Source organism: Lepus europaeus, chromosome 8 (assembly GCF_033115175.1).
Source record: "Lepus europaeus isolate LE1 chromosome 8, mLepTim1.pri, whole genome shotgun sequence".
Classification (NCBI taxonomy): Eukaryota; Metazoa; Chordata; class Mammalia; order Lagomorpha; family Leporidae; genus Lepus; species Lepus europaeus.
In genome coordinates, this window is record NC_084834.1 from 106,253,992 (window position 1) to 106,269,006 (window position 15,015).

The window sequence follows — 15,015 nt, forward strand, 5'->3', positions numbered from 1 at the left end:
ACATTGCTTGGGTTTTACATTTTCCCAAAGATTTTCCTCAGAGCCACTACGATCTTGTGAAGTCAAATAAGCCCAGAGTTGAGCTTTGAGAGCTTCTTTCCCACATAATACACCAAGTCACCTGATTGGTTTGCATAATATGAGAAATCTAATCTCAATTACTTTCTGAGGTGACCCCACAATTTCCCTTGAAATTTTGAAGACCTAGATACCCAGTCATATGTGCTAAAGCAATTACAGAAGGGATTTATTTATTAAACATTAATCTCCTTGTCATGCAGAGTACCTAGAAAATCCCTGATACACGTTTGCCCTGAAACTTCACTGGAAACAAATTTTTCTAAGTCTCCAAAGACCTTCTCCTTAACAAATCCAATAGGCCCTTCTCAAGTCTTCAGGCCCCTTGACCTCTATGCTTCAGTTAGCACTGCTGAAATTCTCTCCTCGCATGGCTTCCCTGGGTGTTCTCTGTGTTCTTCTGCTACCTCTTTGTCTCATTTGCTGACTACTCTTTTTGTCTATCTCCGCCCCTTGGCTGGCATGAGCTCTGAAGATTCAGAACTCAGCTTTCCACATTTCTCCCTCAGTATTCACCACTAGAAGACATATACCACGTGCACTTCTGGATGATTTACTTACACAGGCGATACAGAAAAAGCAGTGGTCAAGTCTTGACCTCCCCAACCGTGATCCTTTCTGCAACTACTGACTGATCATCTCCAGCTATGACCCCTGACATCCGAAAGGTCCCATCTCAAAACCTGAGCTCAACTGTTTCTCAGCCCTGCAGTCCTTCCCCATACCCTACACCAGACCCTCACTACTTAATGACAAGATTACAAGTCAGCCCCTAACAATGACCTCCCTCCACCTCTTGCCCTGCTACTCCAAACACATGTGATTGCTGCATAAATAGTATCTGTCATTTTCAGTACATTGCACACATTCAAGGACTTATGCCACACTGCTGCTTTTACCTCAAATCAATAATCGAAATCATCACAAGTTATCCAGGGCATGAAAGTTCCACCTCAAGCAAGCCTGTGCTTGGCAGCCACCTCACATGACTTGCTGACTGACATTTCCAAACCCAAGTCCTCTCACATGCCTTCCTTCCCACTTAGATGCAGCCTCACTTTTGTCTGCCAATTTATGTTTCTCTCCTCCTCATTACCCAGTGCAAAACCCAGATCCCTGCTCAGCCAGCCCTATGGCTTCAGCATCACTCCCTTAATCACTCAGTTCTTAGATAATTCAATTCACACTGTTTTTTTTTTTTCACTTTTGATATGTTACTTTGCAAGCATTCTCAACTTATGTTAGATGTACAAGTTATCATTCTGCTAAATTATAAAGCTCTCTGGAAGCCAGGAACTACATTTTGGTCCTATTAGAAAACTACTTAGAATTCTTTGGTATTACATATAGTATAGTACCAGCAAGTATCTGGATACTAACCTACTAGCTGTTAATTAATATAATAGCTGGTATGGCTGACCAATATCACTATCTTATATCCAAATCCCATAAGAAACGCTACTCACCCAAAGCACATTTCAACCAACAGTTAAAAGAGAGCTCATTTTTCAATAAACATTTTAAATTATGCCATTATAGACCTTTGCTCTCTTTAAATTAGCTTTATTTCCTTTCTCATGTTTCCCTGGTTAGCTCGTCCGCCTGCTGGAAGGCAGGGGAATAATTTCTTACCTAACCTAATTACTTAATCCTAGCTGTGTTTGAATCCTGGCTCCCTCACGTTGCTCACTGCAGCTCCCAGAGGCACAACAAAGCACAGCACACTTCCAAGGTCACCCTAGGCTTTGGCTTGTGTCCCTGCAAGTCTGAGAACCTACAAAGCAATTCCACCAGCCACCCTAACACTTAGCAAGCAGCCTGTATTTCGCAGAAAGATACAAAGGTTTATTTTATATATAGATATACAGATATATAGATATACGCCAGTGATGCAAAAGAGAATTCAAAATGACTTTTTCTAACTTATAGGATGGACAAGGGAAAAACTACAGAATTTCCACGGGAATGTTTTTATTGGCTAAGTAACTGAATTCTACAAGGTGTCTCATGCGAGGATCTGGTCGGATGACTCAGGGTGTCCTTCAAAGACCCTATTGAGACCCTACTCTGCATTTGCTGGGCAGCTCCTTGCTTTCAGGCCAGACCATCAAGAGCTGACTGGACTGTCTCCATCCAAAAGCAGGGACTCTGACACTGTCAGGGACTCTGCCTGAAAGAAAAGCACTTGGGAAACACAGGCCTGAACTGAGAGATCTTCGCTCAGAGTTTTCAAGTAGGCGCCATGCAAGATAGAATCGTTCTAGTAAAAGGCGATTCTTCATGCTCCTCCTTTGAGGACACAGTCTAAGGCCACCAGAACGAACAGATACTAATATGCCATCAGTCATGTTTCAAGTCAGATGGATATGGACAGCTGGTAAATGTATTTTGGTGAACACAGAGTTGAAAGATATCAGGACAAAGCAATATATTAGCTCCTGGGAATTTTCATCACCATCAGTGGTAGATTATATGAGGTCATGACAAAAGCTTGACTCATGATAAATAAGATGCTCCAAGTCATTTATTCACACTGAATCTTGGCAAAATTTAGGTAATAGGAAAAAACTTTTTTTTTTTGAGTAGGGTTCAGAGCACAAAAAAAAAAATGCAAGGCAAGAAATAATATTTTGTTGTTTCTTCTGTGTTGAAAGTGATCATTGGATTACAACCAAAACTACTAGAACCAATTTTTTTCATTTTGAGTTTTCAGAAAGAAACCTAGGATAAATATTAAATCACTGTGAATTTTCTACCCATGGAAGCACTATACTACACAAGCACATTACTATATATATTTGATGAAAGTAAACTTCTAACTTAAAATACAAAGGTCATACTGCACACTGACCATACTGTACATTAGTAATGGAAATAGAATCCTATAAATGAAAGACTGACCAATGCTCAAAAGCCTATAAAAATACAGAACAATCCTATTGCTTCTTCCAGAAGAACGGGTAACATTATCAGAATGTATGTAGATGACAGCTTATGCCTTTCCCCTTTCCTACTGTTTGTACCTTCAGTGTCTGAACAGTGTCAAATGCTGTTTTCACTGTCTTCTAAAAATGGACGATTGTGTTGCCTTTCATTTGTTTTTAACTTTTAGACTTTCAACATTTGCTTCCCTTCCTCATAGATCTTTCTTTCTCTTACTTGCTTTTCTTCCTAGCATGAGTTGTAGGATGGCTTTGTATACGTATACTGGCAACTCGCTGCAATGTGTACTGGTAACTTGCCTAGAAATACCACTACCTATCCTTCTTAGGACAGAGATGTCTAATTAGAGGATTGTAATCAGTCCAGGCAATCTGCCTTCAAGGAGCAAGAGCATGAACTCTGGTGTCAGACAAATCTAGCTCATGTCTTGGCTCTACCATTGACTAATGACATGACCTGGAGAAGTTACTGTTACTTAACCTCATCAGGAGCCACCTAAATAATAATAATAATATTAATAATACTTACCTCAATAGAGTTCTTACAAAGATCCAAAGAGAATATGAATTTAGGAATGTACAACATAGTCCCTGGCACATAATAAATCCTGCTGAAGTATTGATAATATATGAGTTTGGGGTTATGTACCACTTCTGTCATTTACTTGTAACCTTAAATTTCTCACTTTAAAAATGAAATGAAAATAACAACATTAACCACAGAAGATTGTTATAAAGATGAATTGAGATAAACTTGGTAAAAATACTATTTAATGGTGTAAACTGTACACAAAATGCTACTGTATTCAATGTAAATTTAGCATTTTTCCAATTTCCTAATCAAAGATTATATATAAAGTTTGGCCTAACTTTATATGAAGTTATAGAAACTACCTGTGATGATTCCAATTCAGTTGAGTGTTTCTGTGTTTCAATATAGCACAAGAAGAGAGACGTGCTGGCTGGTGCCACAGCTCACTTGGCTAATCCTCCACCTACGGCACTGGCACCGGGGTTCTAGTCCCAGTTGGGGTGCCGGTTCTGTCCTGGTTGCTCCTCTTTCAGTCTAGCTCTCTGCTGTGGCCCAGGAAGGCAGTGGAGAATGGCCCAAGTGCTTGGGCCCTGCACCCGCATGGGAGACCAGGAGGAAGCACCTGGCTCCTGGCTTCAGATCAGCACAGCGTGCCGGCCATGACAGCCATTTGGGTGTTGAACCAACGGAAGGAAGACCTTTATCTCTGTCTTTCTCTCTCACTGTCTAACTCTGCCTGTCAAAAAAAAAAAAAAAAAAAAGAAGAAGAAGAAGAAGAAGAAGAAGAGGAGACACATGCTGGGAGAAAATACAAGAGGGCGTTGAAAAGTTCATGGCGTATTCCTATTAGCTTTTAATGCCACTTTCCACAGACTTGTTGAAATCACCATATACAAGACTCCAAAGCAAATAATCCTTTGATAATGTAATGCAAAGCATCCAGGAGCTGGTAAGTGGGAAAGCACTGGCTTTTACATCCACTGCTCTTCAGTATTTGGTCTTCTGCTCACTTGTGAAATCATCCACACGGAGTGCTTTTACAAAACATTCCTAGGCTCTACCCTAACCGACTTAAGCTAAATCTCCAGGCGTGAGAACCAGAGATTTGTAGTCCTAATGAAACCTCCAAAGGATTCTGATGCCTACTCAAGTTTAAGAACTGCTCAAAGTTTTGTCAGGAAAACTCAGAGAAGGCTACCTAGCACTTGTCACTATGGAAAATTGTTTACCAGAAAACAGAGGAAGAAATAGAGTGTACCACTAAATATTAATCCAAGTACAATTTTGAAATAGAGCAAAGTTCAAAGAAATCAATATTTAACTTTTCCTTTAAATATATCTCTTCAGTGGCACTTCATAAAATACTATAGGAATTACTTCACAGCTGGACATTATCAATGCAGCCAGGTTTTTCTGTGCTCCAGATACCAACTTGGCTTCTGTTAACACTTGCCCACTTGCCTGTGCCTGCGAAACAGCAAGGTGGAAATCAACACACTTTCCAAGTTCCAATACTTCATTAAATGCCAGCCTTCACTGAACTTGCCTCAAATACCACCACTCATCTTTTTGAGGCTATAGACTATAATGAAAGGATTGTATTCAACACGGGCAGTCTGCCTTCACACTCCCCAGGAGAGCCTGTGGGGGGCATCCCCACACAAAATACTGCTAGCAGCACCCAGTCACATTCAAGCTAGTTCTTTCAGCTGGAAGGGCTACCTGGAGGGAGCCAGCATAGGTTCACAAAGAACATGCTATACCATATTTTTTTAAATAATGAGTCTATTATTTATCTTGAGTGAAGCAAAATATTTAACCCTTTGCTACTGGTAAGCTGTGTTGATTTCTTGATGCAGCACTTAAGGCTTCTGCCTAACATGGAACACTCAAATAATGGCATTTATATGTAACACTGAGGGACACCAGGGTCCACTAAGGCCCCGCCAAGCCACTCTGGGATGTGCTGAATGTCTCAGCATATCCGTGATCCACCTCTGCAGGATACCTGGTGGAAAATTCACTCTAAAGAACACTGCTCCGTGACTAAACAATGGCCTCATCAGATTCCCCGCTCAGAGTACCAATCTGATGGCTATCAGTGACAGATATAGGTTGGTAGTAGTTGCCCAAACCAGAGACGACTAGAGAGCAACATAAAACTGGAAATAAGCAAAACCCAAAGTTTGAGAATACAGATATATATGAGAAAAGAATGGGGGCAGGGGGAGGGGAAGCATTGGCAGGCGTGAAGTGGTTCCAAGATCAAGGTACACAACTGGGTTCATCATCCGAGTTTAAATGTAAAGGGTCAAGAAGATGTAAACACAGAGTTTACTGATTAATCAAGTTCAGCTTGCAGAAGTAATGTACTATTTTATCTAATAATGTTAGCAATGACTTGGAGGAAGATAAGTAGAATATAGCTTATCAAAACATCAAGTCACTGGAAGCTAAGATATGTTATAATTCTTTCTTAATTTCAAAGTCTATAATGTAGGAAAAGGATTAACTGTATTATCAATGGCACAACTGAGACCAAAGGGTCAAAATCGCAGGAAGGTTAACTTTGACTCAATGTAATAAAAGCCAGTTTCCCAATTAAAGCCATCCACAAATGGAACGGATCACCATGCAAAACAATGAGCTCTCTGGCCCTGGAAGTGTAAATCATGATCAGTCAGAAAAACCATAGCAAGGATTTGTGCTTTGGGTGAGAGAGAGATTAGCTGGCCCTTAAATTCCTTTCAAACTCAAATTCTATGAAAAATATTTCTGGTAGGAATAACTCTTCGTACCATTAAAGGAGCAGTAATGAAGCTGGTGTTCCAAAATAATCCCAGTCTAAATTACAAGCAGAAGCCCTTTATTTCCATTCTGGGAAATATAACTGATAGAGGCTTATTTTTACCTATGACATCACACTACTACTCTCACCACTCCTATTACCCTTATCACCATGGATTGTTTCCAGTAGAAGTTTATAGACTTTGGAACTCAACACAATTTTTAAAATTTTATTTTATATCTGAAAACTGGCTGCTGAGAAAACTCTAAGATGATCCGTTACTCTCCTCATTTAGCATAGTGAGGAAGCAAAAGGAGGAGGGATCTGCAGCAAGAAGACTATAAAAAGCTCCCCAAGCACTTGGGTCTGAAAGGATGACACCATGGAGGAGCATGGGATCAGCTTACACTGAACTCTGCAGGGAAGTTCCCTAGGCCCTGGAACTCACGCAAAACCAGAGGAAATGTTGTAGAAGAAAAGTAATCAGACTTTCACACCCAACCTGATTTGTTCTTCCATTTCAGTAAATAGCAATAAATTTGAAATGGTATAATTCCGTGATCTCCAGCCATGAGTCTTAAGAAAAGAAAGTAGGGGTCATATAGCAATCGTGTTGACTCAAAAGCCACTCCGCTGACAGCCTAGCATTTCATTCCCTGGAAATTAGGGTAATGAGGCTATGGACTTGCACACAGTAGAGAAGGGTGGCCTTTACACCTGATCCTGCAAAAGTTCTGCTGACTTCCCACTTCCTACCCACAAAGGCCAAGATGTTCAAAGCAACTGAGGCAGACCTCATCAGCCCTGTGCGATTCTGATGACAAGAAAAGCTCTCTGTGAGTCAAATGTCAGCAGTGAACACATTTCAAGCAATGTAGACACTCTGTACCTAGACTGTCCGCCTATCCCAAGAAACATCACATGAAAGACACACAAATGAAACTGGGGTTTTCAGTCAAGTGCTCCTTGGAACAACACAAGAGAAATGAGATATGAGGCACAGGGAAGGAAGGGAAGGGGTACATGAAGATTGTACAGATATTCAAGAAATATAAAACATATCATCTCCCTGCTTGCTGTGGCACTGAGGAACATAAACAACCTTAGGGTATCACAAACAACAAAGAATGGCATAGCTTTTTGAAAGTACATGACAGGATGGACACCTGGTAGGTATTTTCTTAATACAATTTAGCTGGTCAAATTTACAACCAAGCCTACTTTGACACTGTCAGACCTCAGACTTAGATGTAATGGTCCCTTTTTATTTGCATATTTGGAAAAGCCAATCACCTGCACAGGTGTCTCACCCATTGGTACCTATGCACCTGGTTCTGGTCCAGTTAAAATCAGCTTTAGGGATTTCCTTTCTACTAACTCAGTTGCCTGTCCACCCGCCCAACACTGTTCTGCACAGGCAGATTGGGTTCTTTTCTGGCTTTCCACAAAAGTTACTTGTAATTTTATCAAAGCAATGGCTATTTTTCCTTTCGTAAGAACCCCGATCACTTTCCCATTCCTTTCTGGTTAAATCCCAAACCAAACTTTTTAAGGTTCTGTAACAGAGTTCATTTAAAAAAAATGCAAACGTTCTTTTTCAGAACGTGTCTCACTGAGAAAGGACTGAAGTTTTCATATAAGTAAAATAAAAGAAAGAAATCACCTTATCATGCAGTCACTTCACTGAGAAAATGAAAAGGAAATCAAAATACTTTTTTGAGATAAAACAAGTCAAATGCCCCTTGCTTCAGTCACTGATGTTGTGTATTGTTCAAGTCAAATCAATAGTCCACATTACATTGCTAACAAAATACCTAAAATATCAATACGCTCACTTAACATGGCATTATAATCCCTCAGCCTTTGAAAGAGAAGTGATCTGGACAACAGTGAACCTGCTATGGCACTAGACATGTTAACACTTGATACAACACACATCTCTTATCAAAGGGGCATCTGTATAACATATAACCTTAACATGCAACATTCACCATCAATTATCACTTCACATTATGAAGGCTTTATAGTCTACTCAGCAAGAGAAAATGATCATACCACATCATACCTTTTATAAGAAAGGGAGATTCTATAGAACCACGTACTACAAATTTGGAAGAAGCTGCAGAGATCACCTAGAGGCCAAGGCCTTGCATTGACAAAGGGGATGACTGGGGCTCATATAGGTAATTCAAGTTGTAGAAAGTCGTGAAACCACTTACTGCAGGTCCAGCACAACATTCCAGGACTCCTGACTCCCACCCTGCTGCTCTCTCTTCCTGTTAGGCCTTCCTTCAAATCCAACTCTAGCACAGTCTTCTTACCTGAGCATGCTTCAGCACTCAGACCCTACATCTCAGCTCCCATAACAGAGCCTGGCCTTAGGGCTCCAAGCCCACTGCAGGATCATCAGTACCACACACAGTACTAGTGCTTGCTATGTGGGCAGCATCCACTGTGCAACATTACACTAAGCACAGCACACACAAATGGTGATCAGGAAACTGCCCTTCAGATTCCTGCTCTGCCAGAAATCTAGTAACTTTCACTTATTTAGTCAGCTGCTCAAAGCAAGTGTCAAGTTTGTGTTAATCTTCATTGGGGCTGGCGCTGTGGCATAGTAGGTTAAGCATCTACCTGCCACACTGGTATCCAATGTGGGCACCAAACCAAGTCATGGCTGGTCCACTTCCAATCCAGCTCCCTACTGATGGTCTGGGAAAGCAGTAGAAGATGGCCCAAGTGCTTGGGCCCCTCAACATAGGAGACCTAGAAGAACCTCCTGGCTCCTGGCTTTGGAATGGCCCAGCATCGGCTGTTGTGGCCATTTGGGAATGAACCAGCAGATGGAAGACCTCTTTCTCTCCCTCTGTATGTAACTCTGCCTCTCAAGTAAATAAATAAACCTTAAAAAAAAAAAAAGAAAAAGAAACAAGATCACACATCACACTGGTTAGAATGACTATTACCAAAAAGACAAGAGATAATAATTACTGTCAAGGATATGGAGAGAAGAGAACCCTTGGACACAGTTGATGGAAATGTAAATTAATCAGCCATTAGTTAAAAAAAAAAGTATAGTGGGTTCCTCAAAAAATGAAAAATAGAACTATCATAGGATCCAGCAATCCCATACACACACACACACATATATATATAGAAATAAAATCCCTATCTCAAAAACTACCTGCACTCTCATGGTTCAATGCAGAATTCACAATAACCAAAACATAAAGAAAATAAGACGTACACACAACATACACACACATACGCACACACAGAGAGGAATATTATGCAGGCATTAAAAAGAAGGAAACTCTGGCATTTGCGACAACATAAATGAACCTTGAGTATACTATGCTAAGTAAGACAAGCCAGAGACAGAAAAATGCTGCGTGACTTCACCTGCTTGTGAAATCTAAAAAAGGCCAATTATACAATCAGAATAGAATGGTGGTTACCAGGACCAGGAAGATGGGCATAGTGGAGAGATGTTGGTCAAAGGTTACAAACTTTCAGTTCCGAGATGAATATGTTCTGGGTATCTAATGTACAGAAGATGACTGTACTTAAATTTGCTGGGTAGATAGTAAATATTCTTTAAAAAAAGAAATCAGTAACTAGGTGATAGACATGTTCTAACTTGACTGGGACAATACTTTTACAATATCTATGCATATAAAATAATCATGCTATACACCTTAAATTGACACAATTGTATTTGTCAACTATACCTCAATGAAGCTGGGTGGGGGGTGGTGGAGATAAGTTATAGGCTAGGAGAACATATTTGCAAATCACATATATAACAAAGGACTCGTGTCTAGACTATATATGGAACTCTCCAAATTTAACAGTAAAACAATAAAAGTTTTAAAAAATACACTAGGAAATATACAATGGATACAAAAAGAATTTCAACAAGATGGCAAAGAAGGCACATAAAAGGTATTCAACACCATCAGCCATTCCGGAAATGGAAGGTAGGGCCACAAGACTATCACTATCCATTTACCAGAACAGCTAAAATAAAGAAGTGATAATACCAAATGCTGGTGAGGATGCAGGCACAGTGGATTACTTATAGGGTGCTGGTGGTCAGTAAAATGAGTCTACCACTCCAAAAATTGGTTCGGTTGTTTCTTCCGAAACTGAGCAGGCTTTTACCATACAACCCAGCAACTGCACTGCAGTTTTTGCACTACTGAGCATTAATCCCTGAGAAATGAAAACAAATACCTACTCAAAAGCCTGTACACAATTGTTCATAGCAGCCTTATTTGGAATAGCCTGAAACTGGAAACAACCAAAATGTCTCTCTCTCTTTTTTTTTTTTTTTCCACCTTTAAGGTGTGCACTTTTATTGAACTGGTCTCAAGTCAATGTACAGTTAAGCCCTGACTACCTCCACACCCAGGGAGACCTTTAAAGTATCCTCAGTTAGGGGACAGGAAAAGGGGCAGGGGACAACAGCTGATTATTCAAAATAAAGCAAAATTTTAAAGTACAAAGACAGAAAGTTGAAAAATCTGCATAATTTGTATAAAAGTGATGCTGTTACCTCTCCTACGTGGTCCTGTTGATGAGAACTGGGCCATTTTCTTTCCAGAGAAGTGGAGTGGCTTTTGGAGGGCAAAGGGCTTCCTGCCCCAATGCATCTCATGATATTTGGAGTGACTCTTAAAAGGGGGAACAATGTGCAATCAAAGTCCTCTCCCACGCCGCAGGACTTCGGGGATGCTGGCTCCAAATGACTGCGGTCACCTTCATCATGCCAGTTTTAAATATCGAGTCCAAAGGGGCAAAAAAAAAAAAAAAAAAAAGACAAACAACCAAACCAACAATCCAAATAAAGCCAGGCCAAACTCATCTGTTTTCTACACAAGTTTGTCCAGAAAGGGTGTAACACACTAACAGTCTACCTGGCAGCCTCCACGGTCACGTTGGGGGCATTGCCATAGTCGCCAACTCACAGCTGCTAGAAAGCAGACCTGGCACCAGCACAACCACCCACTCACACTCAGGGACACAATGATCATGACTTTCCTCACTCTGGCGCCACAGTGTCCAGTGTCCTCTCAGGAATGCCCGGGCACATGGTGGTGCCACCAGACAGCACTGTACTGGCTAACAAGTCTTGGTGTTGTGGACTTCACACCTTGCCATGGGGTCGAGGGTAGATGCACTCAGACCACAGACACCATGCCTGGGAAGGGAAGTGAAAGATCACTGTAGGACAGCAGAACAACTCCCTGTTGACGTATCGCCTGACTGCTAGGCGCTCAACGCACCTCTCCGGGGAGGACAGCATGGCAGTGGCCGCCTCCTGCGCCAAGTCCAGGGCTGTGTGGTGCACAACCCCCCATTTTCTGGGGCAGTGAAGCTATAGCTGAGTTCTCTGAAGACTTTCAGGAGGAAGTTGACCGACTTCCCAACAAACCCGGTCCAGAAGCAGGAATGGCATGGAGGTTGGCGTGGGGGAGGCCACAAGATCCCTGGCATCCATCATATTGCAGGGTGTTGAGGGGCTCCAACATGATCCAAGGGGTCTTCTCACAGCTGGCCTTGGGGTGCCACAGGTCCTCAAGGTCCACATGTAGCTGACTATATATAGCAGGTGCAGTGCCAGGGGCGGGCACTGTGGCACAGTTGACTAGGCCTCTGCCTGCAGCCCCAGAATCCCATATGGGTTCCAGTTCGTATCCCAGCTGCTCCTCTCCCAATCCAGCTCTCTGCTATGGCCTGGGAAAGCAATAAAAGATGGCCCAAGTGCTTGGGCCCCTGCACCCACGTGGGAGACCCAGAAGAAGCTCCTGGCTCCTGGCTTCAGATTGGCCCAGCTCATCTGGGGAGTGAACCGGTGGATCTTTGGGAGGTGGAAGACCTTTGTCTCTGTCTCTTTCCCCTCTCTCTCCGTAACTCTCTCAAATAAATTAACAAAATTTTAAAAGAAAAAAAAAAAAGAATAAGAAGAAAAAAGGTGTGGTGCCAGATCTTCTCCATGTCATTCCATAGACAAGGACACTCTACTTGCTCTGGGTCCCGTCACCCACAGTGGAGTCCTCGTGGCCCAGGCTCACTACCATATCAGGGAGTCAGGGCACAATGGAGGGGGGAAGGCCCTGTGGGTATCACCATCAGTGAAGTCCACCCTGCACATGATGGGGGGTTGGGGGGGTCCTGTGCTACAGGGTGGACGCCATGTCAGAGGCCAAAGTATCTCTTCAGAAGGAAATGGTTCAACAAAGTATGGTGTGGCCGTACCATGAAATAGTACTCAGCAATCAGAAACACACTATTTACAACAACTTGGGTGGATCTCAAGGGCCTCATAGTGAGTGCAATAAGCTGTTCTAAGAAGTATACATACTCTTGGATTTCATTTACACAGCATTTGAGACATGACAAATTTGCAGAAAGGGAACACACATTTGCAGTTGGGAGGGTAAGGAGCAATGTGAAAAGAAGGGATCTAACTACCGAGAGATAGCCCAAAGCAATGAAGTTTCCGGCATCTTGACGGTAGCAGTAGTTAAACCAATATGTACCTGGCAAAAATTACACAGAACCATACCCACATATTGTACCAATGACAATCTCCTGACTCTGATATCACACTCTAATTTTATAAGACGTAATCACTGAGGAAACCAAGTAAAGGGGACGTGAGACCTCTCTAATATCCCCCACAACTTTCTGCAAATCTGTATTTCAAAACAGAGAGAGAGAGAGAGAGAGAGAGAGAGAGAGAGAGAGAGAGAGAGAACTATCTAATGCCAGTGTGTTCTGCAGCATGGTGTTATTATAGAATAAGCTGCCACATTCTCTCTCCCCTTGGATAGGTTCCCCGGCTGCACTTGGAGCTCACTCATTCCTTAATTCTCTCAGAGACTTGGGCAGGTTTTCTCTTTGTTGTTCTAGTGTCCTGGGTTTCAGGAGGAATATGGAAGCCATATCCTCACGGGTTTGCAGAGGTAAATCCCCACCCAGCCTCACTGAGAAGCTTGGCTGCAGAAAGATGGAAAAATCTTCCCACTCTTCTAAAGTTCTCATGTTGGTGGAAGATGGTTACCGCTGTGGTAAATTCAAGTTAGTATGCAAGAATTAGGAAGCCACAGCCCAGAATAGGAAGGAAACGTGGTGTAGTCGGGAAAATGCTTGCTGGAGTGCTAAAGGCCCAAGTTAACTGTTTGTGCCATCATGGCCAAGTCACCTTTCTTCGGGGTCTCAGCTGTTAAATGAGGAGGTCTGACCGGGTAATTTGTGATCTGAATCCTGCTCTCAAAACACTATCCAAGAAAGAGGAGCTTTTTTGAGGAAAATTCTTCCACTCTGAAATCTGTTTTTTAAGATTGATCTTATTTATTTAAAAGACAGAGTTACAGAGAGAGGTCTCCCAGCTGCTGGTTCACTCCCCAAATGGCCACAACGCCAGAGCTGCGTTGCTCCAAAGCCAGGAGCCAGGAGCTTCTTCCAGGTCTCCCACGTGGGTACAGGGACCCAAAGACTTGGACCATCTTCTGCTGCCTTCCCAGGCACATTAGCAGAGAGCTGGACTGGAAGTGGAACTGCCAGGACTAGAACCAACACTCAAATGGGATGCTGGAGCTGCAGGCCAGGGCTTTAACCCACTGCGCCACAGTACCAGCCCCCACCCTGAAACCTTAAAAGGTTTAAAACCAGTTCTAGAATGGATCTTACATGACATCAGCTCTTCCTGTCACCATTATTTTAAGGAAGATTATAATAACCAGTTTGAACAAGTCCCAAACGAAAGGGAAACTTTTCAGGAAGTACTATAGAAAGAAAATGACAAACCGTCCCAAGGCACTGTGCCAACTACATCTCCAGGTCAAATGACCTTTTGCTCAAGTCAAAACTATTCTTTGGGAGGAAAAAAAAAAGAATGTGTTCTATTATTTGGATTGATCTTCTCAGTTCATTTGACTCATTCATATATTCACCCTGGTGACAGCTCAGGGTGACTTGGAAAAAGGCTGTACTGGCACTGACAACAATTAAAGCAGGACACTTCCTGTGCCTGCATCCTCTGGGGCCGCTCCTGCTGTTGCAGTGAAAGAATCTGAAATAATTTTTTTTTCAACGAAGGAAGGAAGCAGAAGATCGTAGGCCTGTGAATGAGCTAAGGACATTTCTCCAAAGGAATCAATGAAAGACAAGAAAGGGTCATTTGGCCTCTAGGGAACACTTGGACTCTCCAGCAGCCTTGTTGGGGTGTTTTGTTTCATTCTGCATTTATTTCCTCTCAGTTTTATTTGTGACTATTGGGGGGAAAAGCCCTTTTTGGCAATATTTTTTTAACTGACTACTTTATCTCATTTGTATGAGCTACACTGAGTGAAAGAGTATGAGAGCTGGAAGAAAATGACCTATACAAACTCCTCATTCCACAGCTCACACGCCTGATGTAAAATAGCCACTGTCACACAGCTGGTGCATGGCCTGGCTGGACTAGAACTCCATGTCTGGAGCATTCTCTGTGCAGGACCATGGGACCACCCTCTAGAGAGCTTGATAATCATAGCCTCAAACTCCTCCAGAGATATGAACTGCATCTGGGAACTCAACCTGTAATGCCTAAATTCCTTAGGAATGTTCTGTTTGGTGATCCCCAATCCTTGTCAAGTGTTTGCTTCATTAGTACTGTGTGATTCCAT

General features: G+C 42.2%; 1 protein-coding gene across 2 annotated transcripts in view; it reads right to left on the bottom strand.

Moving 5' to 3' along the window:
• SLC4A4 (solute carrier family 4 member 4) overlaps positions 1-15,015 on the bottom strand; it is a 380,068-nt gene that overhangs the window by 268,816 nt on the left and 96,237 nt on the right. Inside the window, exon 1 of one of the 2 annotated variants that reach the window (XM_062198725.1) lies at positions 10,899-11,075. The exons of the other annotated variant lie outside the window; for it this stretch is intronic. Coding sequence (XP_062054709.1) covers positions 10,899-10,995 — 97 coding nt within the window. The 5' untranslated portion in view covers positions 10,996-11,075. Of the gene's footprint in view, positions 1-10,898; positions 11,076-15,015 lie in introns of those variants that run through there. 2 annotated transcript variants of the gene reach the window in all.